Below are 18,691 nucleotides of genomic sequence, written 5' to 3' on the forward strand. Positions count from 1 at the left end.
CATACATGTGGACGGGAAGTTGGGGAAAAGTCTCAAAATAAAAGTTCTGTGTTTTATTTGATCAAAATCTGAAAGATTAAATAACGTATTGTTTTAATAACCTTTAATTGCATTTTTACAGCATGTTTCCCTGTTTCATATAATTTGGTATTTATTTCGAATGCGCAGTGACGTTAGCTCTCCTCACAGGAAGCCGTATCGTTAACTGAACTTCCGGGTTGCGATTGTGATTGCACGTTCGTGCTGGAGGTCACTTTGCTATAATAGAAAAGGTAATTATGTTGCTATTTAATACATTTACAAAATGTGTACATTGGTTTTCGCCTAATTTAACGTTAGTTTAAGCTGGAGGCAGGATTTATTTGCTACTGATTTGCAGTTGTCATAAACTGCTGGTTCGCTTGTGTTGTTTTTGTGTTTACCATGAAGACTTCACTGTTTACTTTTATTCAGTTATTGTTTAACACGACTGAACCGCTAATTCATGAAACGAAACCATTGAAGTGCAACTAAACTGACCCGTTGCAATCTCAAAATTTGCATTTAACTGCCCTTAAAGCTTTGGCCTGTACATTAACCAAACGGTTTGTGTTTCTCTCTCTTGAACAGACTCATCCTTCAGCTCTTTAGTAGAAGGATTCAGTTGAGTCAAGAGATTTTAACTTGACCCAGTGAAAGAGACACTAGCTACACAATTATGTGCGTGATGCATGAATAACTGTGAGATTTCTTCAGCAGTAGTCATGGGTGGGGATCACGGACATGGCAAGCTGTCCATGCCGGACTACAAAGTGTGGAAGTGGGAAGGAACGCCGCTGGAAGCCACCCAGCAGAGACTCGCTCGGAGAGGACTCCGGGACCCCTGGGCTCGGTAACATCAGACTCTTTTAGATATTTACTCCTGCATTGTTTGCCTGGAGCTCTCTGTAGCATGCACATGACATTAGTACTGTATCTGTAGCGGCCCTATGTATTGTGATAAGAATTATATAAACGAGTTAAAGGAATAGATCACTCAACAATGACAGTTAGCTGAAAGTCTACTCCTCTTTTGGGCCATCCGTGATGTAGATAAGTTTGTGTTTTCATCAGAACAGATTTGGAAGAATAGTATTCCATCACTTTATCAACAAGGGGTCCGCTGCAGTGAATGGGTGCCGTCAGAATGAGGGTCTCTGAACAGCTGATGAAAACATCCCAAGCAATAATCCACTTGACTCCAATGTTTGGAGTTGAAAAGCTCCACATTTATAAGAAACAAATTCATCCATCAGTAAATAATCCGTAATAACACTTTTCTTTAGTGAAGAAGTCCGTCCTTTGTTGTCCTTAACTGGTGTATTTGATTAGAACAGTTTTTGACTGTTTTCTCTTGACTGGTACTTGATCAGACAAGACCCTTTTTGAATAGAGAAAACAATATTATGGATAAAAGTATTTTAAAAGTATTAGGATGTTTTGTTTTTTTTTTTCTTCAAACCTGCACCTTTTTCACGTCACATAACATTAACTGATGGACTCGAGTGGTGTGGATTATTGTGATTGTTTTTATCATCCGTTTGGACTCTCATTCTGACGGCACCCATTCACTGCAAAGGGTCCATTGGTGAGCAAGTGATAAAATGCTACATTTCTCCACATCTGTTCAAATGAAGAAACAAACTCTTCTACATCTTGTATGGCCTGAGAAAATTGGACAAGTTTTAATTTAAATGTACTAAATTGAAAAATGTATTAATACTAAATGTATTAGTCCCCCCCCCCATTATTATTATTTTTTTATTAAATTTAAAAGTGACTCTCTTATTGTGACTTCCAAGCCATCGTTTCAGTACATTCTGCCAAGTACTTAAAAAAAATATAGATAAAAATGTTTCATATGTAAAACATTTCTGTACATTTGGCTTCAGCGGTAGTTTATTTTTCTAAAACATGACATTATGAAAGCTAAAAAATGAAGGACTAAAGGATGACAATTTGTGTTATTGCAGGAATGAGGCGTGGAGATATACGGGCAGCTTTGGTGTCCCAGTTACCTTCCGAAATGTTCTCCTCCGTGGATTTAAGACAGGATTCGCAGCGTTTGCAGTGGCACTGGCAGTGGAGTATGCTTTCTTCCCTCCAAAGAAGTCTGAGCACTAATAGCGTGGCTAAAGCTCAGCTGAACCAGTCGCCGCCGGACTCTGTGTTTGCTGCAGGTGTTCAGCCTGTTGTTGTCTAACCATGAGGACATTAGCCTATGAAAGGCTTCCTAATACCTGTGTTCATTCATCGTTATGATTCCCATGACTAGTATGTAAAATAAATATAACTTAATTGAATTGGGCTGAGTATGTTTGTCTTTTGTTCATTGGATATTGCGTCATCAAAGTCAAATGCTATTCTTTATACAAGTATATATGCCAGTGATATGCATGCAACATTTTCTGAATATGAAAAGGGTTAACATGGTTGCAAATCTAAGATAATGTTCTGACTATGATGTTCTTGATGTCCTCAATAATGTACTGCTGTGTGCTTACTTACACACACACACGGGACTCTCCATAGGTGTAATGGTTTTTATACTGTACAGACCGTATTTTCTATCGCCCTACCCCAACCCTACCCCTAAACCTAACCCTCACAGGAAACTTTCTGCATTTGTAGATTTTCAAAAAACTTCATTCTGTATATATATATATATATATATATATATATATATATATATATATTAGTATGTATGTATTTTTTGCTTTGTTGTGCACTGAGGTATGAATCAAAAGGATTGTGGCATTGCACACATGCTGGTAATTAGATTGGAAGGTTAATATTTAATTGAATGGGGAAATGTGTGTGTAAAATGCTACATTTTAACAGCTCATTAATCATTTTGGTCATCAATCATTTTAGCTTATTAAACACTTAATCTTAATAGACATAGTTTTCCAGTTTTTCATATCCAGTAAGTCTTTGGTTGCAGTTTTATGTGATGTGAAGTTTAGCGTGTAAATGTCAACAAATATAACGTTTTATTGGAACTAAATGCAAGTGTATTACAGTTGCGTTCAACTGTTGTCAGATATTTTAAAACATTGATGTGCTGCTGTTTAAATTATCATCTAGGCCAAGAGAAATTAGAATATGAAGATATGTACAGTTTGTTCTCTCTCTCTCTCTCTCTCTCTCTCTCTCTCTCTCTCTCTCTCTCTCTCCACAATTTATGTCATAAAAAAGCTATCAACAAAAGATAATATTTAAAAAAAGACCCAATGTAAACATGACGTGCATTCCCCGCCCACTTTCTCGTTCCTCTTTCCTTTCCGAGTAAATTGCATCACTGGAATCTCTGAGAATTACCACTATATCTCTCATTCAGTCAGAAGAACAGATCTCTTGAGGTAAGGCTTACAGTTCTGTCTTTTTATTCGAGAATAAAGAGTTATTTACTTAATCTCCACATAAAACACGTAGCAGTTTTTTTTTAAGAGTGCTCACAAAACTTTACCGCACTGAAGCTTATCATAGTTCAGGAATCATAACCATATAGTGGTGTCATTTGTAACTATACGTTATAACCATATACGCTATAAATGCGCCTAAAGATATTGTTAACATAGCTTCAAAAATAAATGATGATATAAAGTCTTAAATAATTTTAACCAGAAGATACGATATTTATTTAATACAATAAATGATAGGTAATATGTAACGTAATGCTATTTTGGCAGAAACGCTCGCTGTTTATTAGGCTATTATTGTTATCATTATTATTATTATTATTGTGATAGACGAATATCGTAGTATGATGTAGATGGGTATCATGTGAATATACATAAACGAAACACCCCAGCATTCACCTGCACTGAGTCAGATCCTGCTGTTATGCTTTGGCTTGTACATTTTCAAATGCTTTATAATTGTGAAAGTAATGACCTGACTCACCATAACACATTACAAGAAATACATTTAAGACAAGAAATGAATCCTGCCTACTCTAAAACCCTAAACGTTTGTAAATGAACTAAATTCCCCATTTAAGAGTGGTTCTTCTTTTTAATAATGGCAGTTTTTGTCTGGCGCAGAATGTCGAGCCTCTATCACACCATCAGTCAGATCACTGATGAGCTCAGCACTGATGAATGCAAGCGCATCTCTTACCTGTGCGGCGCTCTCGACACGGACAAGTTCTCTACAGACCCCAGAGGCATGTTACAATCTGTGCTGTGCCAGATGAGGATGGATTACGTGTTTCTCATGGAGCTCATTCTGAGGATAAAACGCTATGATCTGCTGCGAGAAGTGCTGAGCACCAACAAGAGCACGGTTGAGGGGCTGCTGAAAAACAGCCATTCTGTGTCCGAATACAGGTAATGCCCCCTCTATGAGCGAATCGCAATGTATGCACAGTGTGGGGTTTTTAAGAGAAGGGTTTAACCTGGACGTTGTGTTTGTAGAGTGCTGATGGCTGATGTTAGTGAGGACATGGACACGGAAAACCTAAAGTCCTTGGCATTCTTACTCCGAGGCACTTTACCAAAGCACAAACTGGAAAATGTCCAGGTACGATGAACCGGAAGCTCTGTTCTTCATGTGTCGAACACAAATATTTCATGTCTGGGGCTGAAATGAGTTTTTTTTTAACATGCACTCGCAGAGTTTCTTAGACATTGTGGTGGAGCTGGAGAAACTCGACCAGCTCTCCAGTGAGAAGATGGACTTGATCGAACACTGCCTGAGGTCCATCCACAGGGCCGATCTAGCGAAAAAGATCAGTCACTACCAGCAGACGGGTAAGAACTGCCAGCTTCATGTTGTTATTGATGTTTTTGTAGATGCAACCATATAATACACACTAAGTATTAGACCTGTTCCCTCATTCAGAGGGGTTTAGGTTACAGTATGTCAACAACATGATACAATCTCAGAAAAATAAGATACAAAGCTGTCACTGGGATGTAGCCTTAGAATCATATTCACCCCTAAAGGGGGCATTTTTAGTCATTTAAAAGTACATAGCAGGTCCCTTTAGAAAGTTACTGCCCCTGTGAAAGATTCAGTTCCTCTTTCCTACTTAGCCTTTTTTGGTAGTACTTTCTGTTGTGTCATCACTGTAAGGAAATGAACCTTTCGTTTTCTTTTTTTTTTTTAAATAACTGAAAACCGCTTTTGCAGTGCTAATGACCAAACAAGGATCTTCACCTCCGGACAGACTGACGTTCTGCACAGCTCCATCGGTGAGATTGTATTTGGTTCCTCTGTCTCACTTCAGATGTTTCATATTTCCATAATCTTTACTTAAGTTTGAATGTTTGCTTCATTCACAGCCGAGCAGTTCATTCAGTGTCTCATCAGCTTCCCGTAACGTCTGGCCAGTTTCCAAACTCTGTGGTGAGTTCATTCAAAAATGAGACAGAGTGAGGGAAAATAAATCTCACACAATTTCCGTTATTAGTATCATCCAATTAGAGTCATCAAAACGAGAAAAAGCTTTCAGTATTAGAGTCATCAAAACAAAAAAATATTTTATGCGAATGCGACCAAAAATCGTGATAATCTTAATATTTTCACTACACTGTAGAAAAATAAATTGTTGAGAAAAGTTCAAAGCAATATTATTCATTCAGATTTTCAGAAAGAGACTGGTGTTATATTTGTGACCCCTCTGAAAAATATCCTAAATATGTGTATTTAATCAGGTGTGTAACAGTGCACTATGTGCTGTGTAATTGTCTAAATATGTATATCTATTTATCTATCCATCTAAATGTTGTTTTATCTTTTGTCTTTTCTTGTTTTTATTAATTATTTGTATTTGTGTTTTTAGAAAAACCGACCGCAGTGAAGAAGAAACTACTTGGCACTAGCTCTTATTGTCAGGTAATTTAAATAAATAAATAAATACATATTTAATGAAATGCATATCATGAATTTTCGAATGAATCTGAAATGGTTCAATGCAAGGAGAACTGATGCTCAGCTAGTTCATTATGAAACGTTTTATTTAAAACAAAAGGTTTCGTTTCTTCCAGTTACAGTTTCATTACCTTTAGGGTGTTATTTGGTTTATTATTTATTATTTTAAGTAATAACAACATTTCCTAGTAACGTGTTATGGGTGCCGACTCCAAATATGAGTGAAACTGTTACTGTGGGTGAGAATGCCAGTGTGGAAGATTGTTATCAAGTGATGAATGTGGTCAAACCACAGTAAGAGATCAGTGTTGATATGATCTGTTTGATCTACAGCAGGAGGAAGTGTACAGCATGCAGAGAGATCGCAGAGGAGTGTGTTTAATCATAGACTGTGTCGGCACTGAAGCAGGTGAGAAATCACTCATCTCATGTACTTTACACATTTATTCCTGTAATGTATACTGTATTTTCAGCATCATTATCACTCCAGTCTTTTGTGGCACATGATAATTAGCTGCTTATTATTATTATTAGTGTTGAAAACTGTTGTGCTGCTTACTATTTTTGTAGAAACCATCATTCTTTTCAGGATTATCTGATGAATAGACGTTTCAAAAGAACAGCTATGTTTAATTGAAATATAAATCTTATGTAACAATGCCTTTACTGTTACTTTTGATCAAATAAATGCATCCTCGATGAATAAAACTATTAATTGCATGTGTAGTTGAATGAGAATGAGCCATTTCTATTTACTAATTGCAATGCATTGCTATAACTCTTATTAAAGCAGAGTTTATTTGTAATTTTGTAAACTGAGCTTGAAATTGTAAGTCAGTTGAATGTATATGTCTGTTTGGTGGTTAGTAGCACTTAGTTGTGAAAGAAATCACATTACCCTCTAGTAATGGCTTCTCTTTTCCTTGCAGATGAGCTGGAGCAGATATTTAAGGCCTTACACTTCTGTGTGGTCACGCACAAGCTGCTGAGTGTGAGAGACGTGCAGTCCGCTCTGAGGGAAGTGGCTCATCAGCAGGGTCACTATCGAGCGTCTGCGTTCGTCTGCTGCGTCATCAGCCGAAGCCGCTCGTCAGACCTGCTGGCCACTGACTCTCACGGTCCAGGACTGAACCTGGACACTGTCAGACGCCTCTTCACCTCAGACTCCTGCCCGGGCCTGGCAGGCAAGCCTAAACTCTTCTTCATCCAGAGCTATGAAGAGTCAGAGGCTCAGAGCTGTGCTGGGTGTATGGGCTGTGGAGATGAGGAGGGTGGAGAGCTGGAGACAGATGCACCTGGGCTCTTATGCTGCAAGAGGACCGTCCCGGTGGACGCGGACATCTTCTGGAGTCACTGCTGGACTAAAGGACAACAGCTGGAGGTCCCAAACCATCGGTCTGTGTACCTGAGAGCCTTGAGAGCTTCCTTAAATCAGGGACAGAAAAGGTAAGACTAACGTTTCAAAATATTTAGAATTACAAATATTGGAATGATTATGATGTGTTTTTAAAATGACATTTATTCCTGTGATGCAGTGCTGAATTTTCAGCATCATTACTGCAGTCTTCAGTGTCACGTGATCTTTCAGAAATCACTCTGATATGCTGCGTTGCTGCTCAAGAAACATTTATCATTTTCAATGTTACAGACAGTTTTTGTTTTAAATAAATCCTGTTCTTTTGAACTTATTTCATCATAGAATCCCGAAAAATCCATCACAGTTTCCACCAAAATATTAAGTGGCACATCTGTTAATAATAAGACATGTTTCTTGAGCAGTAAATCTGTATATCAGAATGATTTCTGAAGAATCATGTGACACTGAAGACTGGAGTAATGATGCTGAATATTACATTTTACAGTATATTCAAATAGAAAATAATTATTTTAAATTGTAATAATATTTCACAATACTAACCGAATAATAATACAGTTATTCCAAAGATTTTACTGTTATCATATAGTATACTGCATAAATTAGATTGCATATTTCTATATCTCTATCGGCTGTTTTGGACGAAGGGATTCATGGATTGATTGTATCTCTGGGCGTTATGTAAGTATCTCTAATTGTATTTTTATTCTTTTCAGGAGGACTCATTTGGTAGACTTGCACATGGCTGTGAATCGTGCAGTATATGAACACAATCACAAATCTCCAGAATCCTCGTACTTTTTAAATCTGAGACACACTCTCAGGAAGACAGTCTATTTGTCTTGATTCTGTCACGAACCCTTACGTTTAAGTGAAGGTAGATGACTGTTCAAGAACATCTGCTTTTCGAGTAGATGATCATCATAATGATGTCTCTATGAATTGTATCAATTATGATTTGCAGTATTTCAGTAAATAAGTCTCAGGTTTTGTTGTTGTAGTTTCCTATATTGTCCACATGTTGGCAGTGTTGTCCAGTGTTGACACCACGTGTTAAACTTGCCTTTAAAACATCTGAACCGATTGCCCTTAATAAAACCAATCATGTATGTAATTTAATTTAATAAACTGGCAAAAGAAAGTTTTAACAGAAGTCCCAAACAAAATTAAACTATTTGGATACTGATAGCTCCAGAAAGCCAAAGTGTAGTCACAGAAAACTGTTTCATGCATCAACATTACATTATAACTCATAGAGAGAGCTAGGGTTCAATCTATTGAAATGCAGGTTTATTATTCAATTCTGTTTATCATTATATTTTATATGCATGTTTATTGTCATAATGTGTTTATGTTTGGCATTTAATGAAATTGGTGCTATTTGTAAACTTCTTGAAGTGTAAAGAATGACTCAGCATCGAATAAATACCAGGCTTTACTAAAGCGTTATATCAAAAAAAAATTTTTTTTTTTGTATGTTTACAACTTCTTGCTTAACTAGCAAATATGTGCATTTTAAAAGAAAGAAAATCAACCCTGTTACTGTCATGACTGACATTATTTCCTTAAAAAAACAACAACAACAACAACAACAAAAACATTAAGAAACAGCCTCCTCAAAGCTTTTTATTTGACGTTCAACCCCGTTACCTTGGTTTTGTCAGGAGCTGATTACTGAAAAGTGGTTATTTGTATAATCAGCTTGTTCTTTCTAATAAAACCCATGTGTCATGACCTTGAGCACAATGTTGCCTTAACACAATGATGAATTAAACCACTCCTCCTGTTACTGTCAACCCTGTTACCATAAACCCTGTTACTTCTTAAGGGCATAGCGCAATGTTTACCTTTAGCTTCAAGTGTCACAGTGCATATTTATTAACATTTGGCCCATGCTATAAATAGATATACATTATGTATCTGATAGAAAGCTTAGAATCTGAAAGAGATGTACTTCAATAAACATACAAAAGGCAAAATGCTTTATTATAAAGAGAAACGGCTGATTAAGTGTTAGTATAGCAAGTGCAGCCCACTGCCAGTGCATGTCACTGGTGTGTGTGTGTGTGTGTGTGTGAGACACTGACGCGCTGGATCTGTTCTCGCGCTGTTCCCAGCTGCTCTGCTGCAATGGCGAAGGTGGCGCTCTGAAGAACAGAGTTGGACGAGTTTCCCTTTGTTTTACGAAGCTTTCTTCAGTCATGCACGACCATCCAGCGTTTAATCCGGCTTGAAGAAGGGCGTGGATCTTCCATTTTATCAGCGGTCCGAGCGGCTGGGCTGTAAGCAAACGGCAGCCTATATGCAACCGCCCCGATACTTCTCACATCTGCATGCGATAAGCGACCAGCAGCAGCACCCACCCGCCCCTCTCTTCCCAGCAGCTGATCTGAGCCACAACAAGCCCTCTGGCCGGTGAGGACCTGGAGCTGTCTGAGTCGGACCCAGCTGGATCATTATGGCAGAGCGCAGTTCCACCGGATTACTGATGATGATGCTGGACCCGTCGCCGGCGATCGCGATGACTCTCCCGGCGGAGGTGCGCGAGAAGCTGGCGGAGCTCGAGCTGGAGCTCTCCGAGGGTGAGTCGCTGCTCTTCCATCTCCACGCCACGTTTTAGAGATCATGCGTTATTATGGACGCATGCTGTTGACATACCCTTAAATACACACCTGTCCACATGCGCTCTAAAATATCTGATCTCTCATCGGTATGTTTTTACGGCAACCCTTCTGTACCTATAATAGCGGTGATGAAGATGATGACAGAGGCAAAGCAGGTTCACTGTTGTGTCAGCAGTGCTTCAGACCCGATAAAAGCAATGCAATATAAAGGACAACAAATACACAAAATAACATGTAGCCTAATAAAACTGCTGTTACTTTTGGCAAACAACAGAAACAGTTTAAGAATAATCATATTGGTCGTGATGTGTGTGTTTGAAGGCTCAGGAATGAATGCAATACTTTTAGATTCATACAATTATGATTTTCAGGTTGTAGAAAACTGTATGCAATACATCTGGACTATTTGTTCCAAGCAAACTGCTCAGTATTCTCACTATATTCTATCTGGCTATATGGAAATTTCTGACAAGAACAACAGCCTGCTTTGCATGTCATGTCCGTGCTGCAAATCTTCCCTAACAGATCGTTTGCTGATAAGAATACTGATTAAACTTGTAGGTCCTCACATATTAAGAATTTGTATAAATATATTGCCTCTACCATATTAAAACCTGACATGGAGACAAAGTCACAGATCCATTCTGATTACTTTTTCTAACAAATCCTACAAGAGATTGATTATTTTTTTAAAAAAACCTTTATCATATAGGCTAATATAAGATGTGCTGAACTGCAGTGGTAGTGGAACCTTTTAAACTGGAGCATGTCTTCTGTGTAAATGCACAGCAGGAAGAGTTCAAACTGAACTAATTAGACCAACCATGTGCTGTTTTCTTGAGATCTTCCAGCGCTTCAGTGAGGGAGGGGAATGAAAATTAGTCTATGATTTGATGACTGTTATTATAATGAAATTTACAATTACAGGGCTGTTTTTTAAAGGGATACTCCACCCCAAAATGAAAATGTATCACTTACCCCCATGTTGTTCCAAACACGTAAAAGCTTAGTTTGTCTTTACGAAAATTGGGAGGCTTGTAACCATCCCTTTGATTGCCAAGTAAATTGCACTGTCAAGGTCCAGAAAATTATTAAAGACATCGTCAGAATAGTCCATCTGCCATCAGTGGTTCAACCGTCAAGCAATGAAGCAACAAGAATATTTTTGTACATGAAGAAAACAAAAATAATGACTTTATTCAGCAAGTCGTCTCCTCTGTGTCTCTCTGCATCACCGTAGCACTATTTTTGAGATTATGGGCAGAATTCAGGCAGCGTACGTTCTTCTGTTTCAGCCGCAACACAAGGATGCACTGTTTTCTTTCACAACAAAGTGTAAAACACATTCTTAAAACCTATTCTTGTGGTGCCGCTGATACAGAAGAGCCTACACTCTCGCTGCCTGCGTTCAGCTCATATTCTCCAGAATGGCGCTGTACGGTGATGAGGAGAGACACAGAGGAGACGAATTGTTAATAAAGTCGTTATTTTTGTTTTCTTCACGTACAAAAAGTGACAGTAAAGACTAACACTGATACAAAAAAGCTGTTCTTTTAAACTTTTTATTCATTAAAAAAATGTATGCAGTACTGACCTAGATTTCATTTGACTGTCTCTGGGAAGGTAGCACCAGACCTAGTTTCTTAGCAGGCTGAGGGAAGTTTCACTGTTGTGGTCTTTTAAAAGGAGACAGTGAATCCAAAATAGCAGTATACTGCTGACATACTGTGTCACCGCTGAAATCTCCATTTAGTCTAAGTCTACATTTCCTTATGTACCGTTAGATTTTTGCTTGGTTAACAAGAGGTGAACAACACAAACACAACAGGATTGCAGAAAACAGCCGAACCCCTGTCTGCTTCCTGTTTGCATGTGCATAACTTCCTGTCCTGCACACTGTCTGATAGACATTGTTTTCCTTTATCCTTTCATTGCTGACATCACCAGGCCCAACTCTAAAAGACCCTCAGAATAATTGTATGCAGCATGTCCCTTCTTAATAGGAATTTAAAAGTGAATTGATGTTTTCTGATTTCAGTTAATTTCCTTGAAAATGAGGTTGATTCTGAATTTAAAAAGGTTGAATTTGTGTACTGCACCAGAGGTTCAAAGGTCATGTGGTATAAATTGTTCTCAACATTTTAGTTGAAATGAAGAACAGTGTCCTTAGGTTGAGGGATTTTTTTTCTTTCCAAGGAAGCTGCTTTATTGTTATTCTTGGCTAAAGATTTTCAGAGATGTTAATGGAGAATCACACTTCAAACTGCAGTGCGGTTCAGGACCCTGGCTCTGAGAAACCAGCCCTGAGGCTCTTTCTCTTGTCTTTTTGAGGTTTAAAAATCCATTGATGTAGTGCTAATGATTTTGGATGATCGTGCAGGTGGATGAAGGAGTCATGTTTAATCACACCACATTGTTAGCTAAGTTCAGCCATAATAGATGTGTACGTCTCAAGGGAGGCTTGATGTTCCTGAGCTGAGTGTAATAGACAGGCATATGAATAACTTCAGTGTAAATCATTCGCTTGTTTAACTGAAATGTTTTGCAGTGTATTGGCAGTAATGGGATGTAGTCTGTGTTATAGTGGCTTGAGTAGCACAATTGTTTAAATCAGCCCAAGTCATCTGTTGAATTGTGGGTTAGCGATTTGTATAGTAATGCACAGTATGTCAGTGCTATGTTGTTATATTTGTTATATTAGGGTATGAGACTAGACATTTAATAATATACACTTCTTTCCAATATTGTTACCTATATAATAACTCTTTAAAGTCCCCATGAAATCAAAATTAAAGTTCTTTGGGTTCGTTAGGTTATTTATAAGGCAGTGTGCTCCGAAACACTGACAATATTCGCAATTAAAAGATATAAGCATTCACATTGTTACAAGATACAAGATGTCACATTGTACTTTACCTTCTCATCAAATCTTCTGCCCAATCAAATGCTCTCTAGAATCTGAAGAGCCCGCCCCCTACACTATAAATAGACACTGAAGAGCGGGTTAAGATCAGTCACAACGTAGTATTTCCTGTACGGTGAATGCTTGTAGTGCACAATGTAAGTAATAGGCAATGATACAGTGTAAATAAACTTTAGACTGGTGCAAATAAGGTCTGGTTTCATGTTGTTTCACTGAAACCACAGCAGCACACATTGTCTGATCCAGACTTTGGCTCCGGTTCAGAGATGCGATCGCAAGGAGAGGATCATATGCGCGAGTGGGCATATATTAAAACTACACAGCCTCAGCATTTTTATGCTCACCACTATTTTGTTTTACTAAGAGTTTCATATTGAATCTAGGGGGTAATCTATTAGACAGTGGCTGTCAATCGTGGCTTTACCGAGCTCAACGGCTCTGGCCTGACCAGATATAAACAAAATGCTATTGGCTATTTTAAAAGGGGGGCGGGGATGCTCTATGTCCTGCCCTCTCTTCCTGTTTCAGTTGAAATTATGTCACCACATAGAATAACACTGTGTGTTTCAAGGCACTTCAGGGGACCATTAAAGTTCATGCACATGCTTTCCCCTTCCAATGTAAACAACGCTGACTATGCTGCGTGCTTTCCCGTTCTTGGGTACTCTCCAAAATGTTGGAAGATGTAACCCGGTTGTTAAATAAGTTATGTTTTTTTTTTTTTTTTCTCGTAGTATTCTCGTAGCTTCGCAAAACTGAATTTGAGCCACTGAATTTCCATGAACTTACTGTGTTTCTGAACCAGGGAACATTTCAGTTGCATTGCTGTCTATGGGAGGATCAGAGAGCTCTCGGATTCCTTCAAAAATATCTTAATTTGTGTTTTGACATGAGGGTGAGTAATTTAAATTTTGGGTGAACTAACCCTTTAAGTACACAGTCACGTATCTTTGTATTTTTGTCATTTCTAAACACTTTGTTTGCCTTTTTTTTTTTTTTTTTTTTTAGTTTTTATTGTTGTGATTCACCTCATAGCTGATTGCTTTGGCTTATAGCTTCTAGCTAAAAAAAAAAAAAACATGAAAAAAAAAACATGCTGTTACACACTATAGTGATATCCTGTAGACCAGTAGCTGGAGTCCATGTTTGGCTCCTCCTTCAATTAAATGCACTGATATCTGAGAATATTTTGTGGGTATTGCTAAATGAGATATCAATTTCAGTACCTCCTTTCCACTTCTAAAACAAACCCTTGTTTGTCCAATTTAAGCATCGTTCCCGATATACTTCACAGACTTCCCTGACACTTTTTTTTTTCACAGTACAGGGCTGTCACAGAGAAAAGTGATTTCAAGACACCTTTGCCAGGAAATCCAGACATTTAGCATGTGGTTCAACAGCTTCAACTCAGATTTGAGCAGATATAATTGTGGGAGGGGCTCATTTCATCAATGAGAAGTTACATAGCATGTCCTGACATTCTCATAAGGTTTTCATGGGAAAGGTGCAGAAGCGTAAGACTTTGATCGGGGAGCCATGCAGACATGCCGAGCTGTTGACCTCGATATGGATCAGCGCTGGAGAGATGGGGCGTAAATGAGTGCAGGAAGACAAATAGTGTACATTAACTCCTGCGGCGAGGCTCTGCTCATCCAAATAATTCATTCCCTCTCTCATTTTTTCATATCTCCACTTTGCCTCATAGCTCACCCCTCTGGTTTGTAGCAATGCCTCAAAAACACATTATAGCAAAACATCTGTATGTATTGCTCAATGTCTGAAAGTGAAGGAGAGGATGTAGTCTAGCCTAACAACAGTCATATGTCAAGTCATGTGAAGAATTCAACGCAAAATGACTTCAACTAGATGGAACTCAGCATCGCTAGGTTTGTCCATTGCTAGTTCTTCCTTCTCATGTGGTCAGTCAGGCGACTGCAGGCATGTGGTGTTTTCTGCAGAATGAGAGGTGTCTGGTGTAATGGTTTGAATGCTTGTGGTCAGTATTGGTTTGGGTTTGTACGTCACTATTAGGATGCACCAATTAGATTCATTTGAGGCTGAATTTGTGCCGTTCTTTCTTACCCTTTAGAGATAGTTTATTAACATTTAGATTACGGAATGCTTCGCTGTTAATTAGTTGGTTTAGCATGCTTGTTGCTAGCTTATTTGCTGTTTATTAGTACTTATAAAGCACATGTTAATACGTGAGCATATTCTAGATCCCATAACTCCCATTCCACATACCTAGGGCCCTATGAAATCCATTTTATTTTTGGCAGCGGCTATTTACACTAAGTGCAAATAACTATAAATTCTATTTACACTATGTTAAAATAGCAGTATTTTATGGTATTTATACTACTTATTGCAAATAGTGGCAATTATCTGCACCTCAGTGTTATAGTATACATTATATACGGTAGGCGATATTGTAATAACATATTGTGTAAATTATCATTTTTATTCAAATTATTAAATGGATGCCCCCTTATTGGGACAATAAAGCCCACCCTACACCTACCCTAACCCTACCTGATACTTTATTTTTAACTTTTTTATAATTTCCTTAAATATTTATTGAAAATAAATGCCTTTATGATGTAATAAAAAATTTGAAAAGGGAGAATTTTTTTTTTTGGCAAAGGCAGGTTCGAACTCAGGTTGATTGCATTAAAACGCACATGCCTTACCATCTACTCCACTGGAACTGATGTTTGCCCAATCACATGCTGTTAGTGTAAATAGACTACTTAGTCTACTTAGACTTAATCTACATAGCACTTAGTTAATTATTATTATTATTATTTTTTAATTTCCAAGACTCTGTTTTTATGGTTCAATAATAATAAGAAAAATAATCAAAAAGCACGTCTTATTATTTGAAACCATGAAACCTTTAACAATTTAACAGGAATTTATTGAACAGAAATAAAAAATATTTTTAAAGCCCTATGAAATTACTATTAGAATATCATCAAAAAGTTGATTTATTTAAATAATTCCATTAAAAAATCAATTTTTCAAATTGTCATATCATCAGCCCATGAGATCGATGATACACGATATTATCGTGTATGGGTGGAGCAAGAGAGAAACTCTTCGTTCTTGTTATAGCATAACTATTTGGTGTTTTAAACCACGCAGGTGCTCGCGAGAGACTATGGAATCACCAATAATTGAAAAAATATATACTTTCAAACATACTGACTGATTTAACCAACGTTAATTATAAAAATACTGTATTTTAAACATATAGTTCATATATAGTCGGATGCAACGGTCATATCGGACACATCCAGGGACAAATTTGCAGCTTCTGCACACGGAAGTTATCCGTCTAAATGCCAACGGTGAAAATCAATAGTAGATTCCAAAGACGTCCAACAGTTTAACACTAATATTGGACATAAATGAACACGGTAAATATAAAGTATTCAAAACAGGCGGCAGAGTGAACTTATCATTCATAGTGAATCTCACTTGGTCCTTCTACTTCATCAGAACATAGTGAGTGTTATAAGTTAAGTTATCAGTCTTTAAGAGAAGGACTACATGATAACCACTATGGATGATAAGTTCGCTCTGTCGCCTTGTTCTTATTATTTTATTTGTAACTGTAAGGAAGAGTTAATCTGTCGTGTATGAGATGAGCGTGTTGCCGTGTAGCAGCCGTTAAATGTGTGGAAATGTGTGGGACACCAACTCCTCATTTTCTATCTCTTTCATTTCATGGATTTAACGAGTTATTTGAGTCAAAGCGGTACAACTTCAGCGACTGCAGGCTCTAATCCTCTATTGCGCGCGTGTGCCAAATGCGATGCTAAAGTGAAATAGCTGGGCAGTTTGATAGCCTAATTATAATAGGCTGCCTAATAAAAATAATAGTTAAATAATAAATAGTTATTATTATTATTATCTAATACATTAATAGGAGAATGAGCCTAATATCGTCTTGATGATCGACAGAGAAATCTGCTTATATCGATATCTCTGACTATCGTCGATACACAATACTATCGTCTATCTGCACAACCCTATTTTCCACTCAATTCGGACTAGGGCCGTACATAACTACTACAACAACTACCTTACTTAATATCAATAATCAGCAAATGAGGGGTTTATTGAGGGAAAACTCTTAATTAATAGATAATATGTGTTCCCTAATCTAAAGTGTTTCAAATTCTTTCATTACACATATAGTTTTTGTTTAGGTTAACAACACAAATCACAAATAATTGATTTATAGAGAGAGAGAGAGAGAGAGAGAGAGAGAGAGAGAGAGAGAGATTCTGTTACTGCAGGAAATACCTCAGACAGAATGCATCCATGCATGGTACAAACATGTACCAAATGTGGATGGTGGAACATTTATTTCTTTCTTTGCAGGAAACATTTCACCCCTAGTCTATATATAACTGTTTGTTATTGCTGGTTTGAGTGCTTGTTAGTGTTTCATTGTCCCTGGTCAACAACGTCAAAGTCATATTCCCATCTTGTTGCCATATTTGTGGTCTGACCAAGTTCAGTCTGTCCAGCTGTTGTGTTTTATATTCAGTGGGTTTCTTCCAGGAACACAGCGCTGAGAAAGAAGTGTGGGACTGTGATAAGACTGTACAGCCCTGACTCTTCATTTAAGCACCAGCTCTGGATGTGTCTCCCTCCAGGGTTTCTGTGTTTCAGGGGCTTTCTGTGGTCTTTTGATGGAGCTTTCATTAGTGTAAGGCCAAGACAGAAGTAAGAGTTTGTCTGGAGGTTTCCTCGGGCAGATTGTGAGGTTGAATTAAGACATGTCTTGGGTTCAGGCAGCGGTGCTTGGTGAGACAAGAGAACACATACAAACATGCTGAATAAAATCTGATGTACGATTTACTTTGAAACTGTTTTCACTCTAAATTTGTTGGTACATTTCGCAAACAGTGACAACGAACGTTTGAAGGACGTTTGAAGTAGAAAGTGTGAAATATTACATATTTTATATTATATATTTTATTGTCAAATTTACTTTTATTTCCAACTTCAGAGAGCATGTTGCCTGCTGTTTCTGTGAGAAGTAAATCTAGATAAAAGACAATCAAATACTCAACACAATATTGCACTTGGTGGAAGTTACATTTAGTTCCTTCAGTTTGGTTTGGTTTGATTTCGTGGACTCTTTAAGGTTGGGAGCACACTTGAGGGGAACTTTCTTTCCTGTGAAAAGGTCAGGTCACTCTCGGACTGTGAACCGGCCCACATGACTCAACATTTCCTCAGCGTGTAATCATAGCACACGGGTGGGCTGGATCTTCAGAGACACACCCACTCCAGCGTAACCCTCACAACGTGCCATTTCTGGAAGGTACATAAAAAGAAATGCATTTCTAGTAAAGGGCCACACAGATTACAGGAACATGTTTTGAGAAACAAGAAACCATTCATTTTGTAGCCATTTTCTATCAGTGACAGTTGTTTTGCATATAATATATATATATATATATATATATATATATATATATATATATATATATATATATATATATATATATATATATATTATACATTCATTTTTTTTTTACATTTTATTCTGTGAAAAAAAAAAGAATTCGTTATTAAAGCTTGTTTTGTCTTTCTACTTCCAAATGTAATGTTTAATCTAATGTGTTTCTGTGAAATTTACTATCCATTTATGAGCTTAAACAGTTTCAAATAAATCCTACACCATTTCTTTTTTTCAGTAAATGTACAATTAAAAATACATCTTCAACCTTTATTAATCTTAATACTCAGTTCAGAATTTTCTAATTCATTTCTACAATCAAACGTTGTAATTTAAAATATAATCTGTTCACATTTAGCAGTGCGCAAACAAAGAACAAATGTATAGTTATTAAC

The 18,691-nt window shown here is 37.4% G+C and overlaps 3 protein-coding genes across 7 annotated transcripts in view; all 3 read left to right on the forward strand.

Moving 5' to 3' along the window:
- Positions 1–189: 189 nt before the first annotated feature.
- Positions 190–2,321, forward strand: LOC127964752 (NADH dehydrogenase [ubiquinone] 1 beta subcomplex subunit 3). 2 transcript variants are annotated; one of them, XM_052565069.1, is made up of 3 exons: positions 190–272; positions 736–871; positions 1,992–2,321. In XM_052565069.1, exons 2-3 carry the CDS (start codon positions 744–746, stop codon positions 2,140–2,142), a joined length of 279 nt encoding a protein of 92 aa, XP_052421029.1. In that variant the 5' UTR covers positions 190–272; positions 736–743; the 3' UTR covers positions 2,143–2,321. The 2 variants fall into 2 exon arrangements, with proteins under 2 accessions (XP_052421029.1, XP_052421030.1); XM_052565070.1 differs by having other exon boundaries at positions 739–871.
- A 991-nt stretch (positions 2,322–3,312) lies between these two features.
- Positions 3,313–8,850, forward strand: LOC127964796 (CASP8 and FADD-like apoptosis regulator). 2 transcript variants are annotated; one of them, XM_052565139.1, is made up of 10 exons: positions 3,313–3,380; positions 4,065–4,349; positions 4,437–4,542; positions 4,637–4,772; positions 5,155–5,216; positions 5,307–5,370; positions 5,807–5,859; positions 6,229–6,304; positions 6,825–7,341; positions 7,987–8,850. In XM_052565139.1, the coding sequence occupies exons 2-10, from the start codon at positions 4,066–4,068 to the stop codon at positions 8,114–8,116; spliced, it is 1,428 nt and encodes a 475-aa protein (XP_052421099.1). In that variant the 5' UTR covers positions 3,313–3,380; position 4,065; the 3' UTR covers positions 8,117–8,850. The 2 variants fall into 2 exon arrangements, with proteins under 2 accessions (XP_052421099.1, XP_052421098.1); XM_052565138.1 differs by having other exon boundaries at positions 3,320–3,380; positions 4,049–4,349.
- Positions 8,851–9,260: 410 nt separating this feature from the next.
- The window catches only part of LOC127964794 (disco-interacting protein 2 homolog A), a 116,008-nt gene continuing 106,577 nt past the window's right edge, over positions 9,261–18,691 (forward strand). For 2 of the 3 annotated variants that reach the window (XM_052565132.1, XM_052565134.1), the window contains exon 1: positions 9,261–9,852. In XM_052565132.1, coding sequence (XP_052421092.1) covers positions 9,729–9,852 — 124 coding nt within the window. In that variant the 5' untranslated portion in view covers positions 9,261–9,728. The remainder of the gene's footprint in view (positions 9,853–18,691) is intronic. The other variant, XM_052565133.1, reaches the window with a different exon arrangement.

The sequence above is a fragment of the Carassius gibelio genome, chromosome B9, assembly GCF_023724105.1.
Source record: "Carassius gibelio isolate Cgi1373 ecotype wild population from Czech Republic chromosome B9, carGib1.2-hapl.c, whole genome shotgun sequence".
Taxonomy (NCBI): domain Eukaryota; kingdom Metazoa; phylum Chordata; class Actinopteri; order Cypriniformes; family Cyprinidae; genus Carassius; species Carassius gibelio.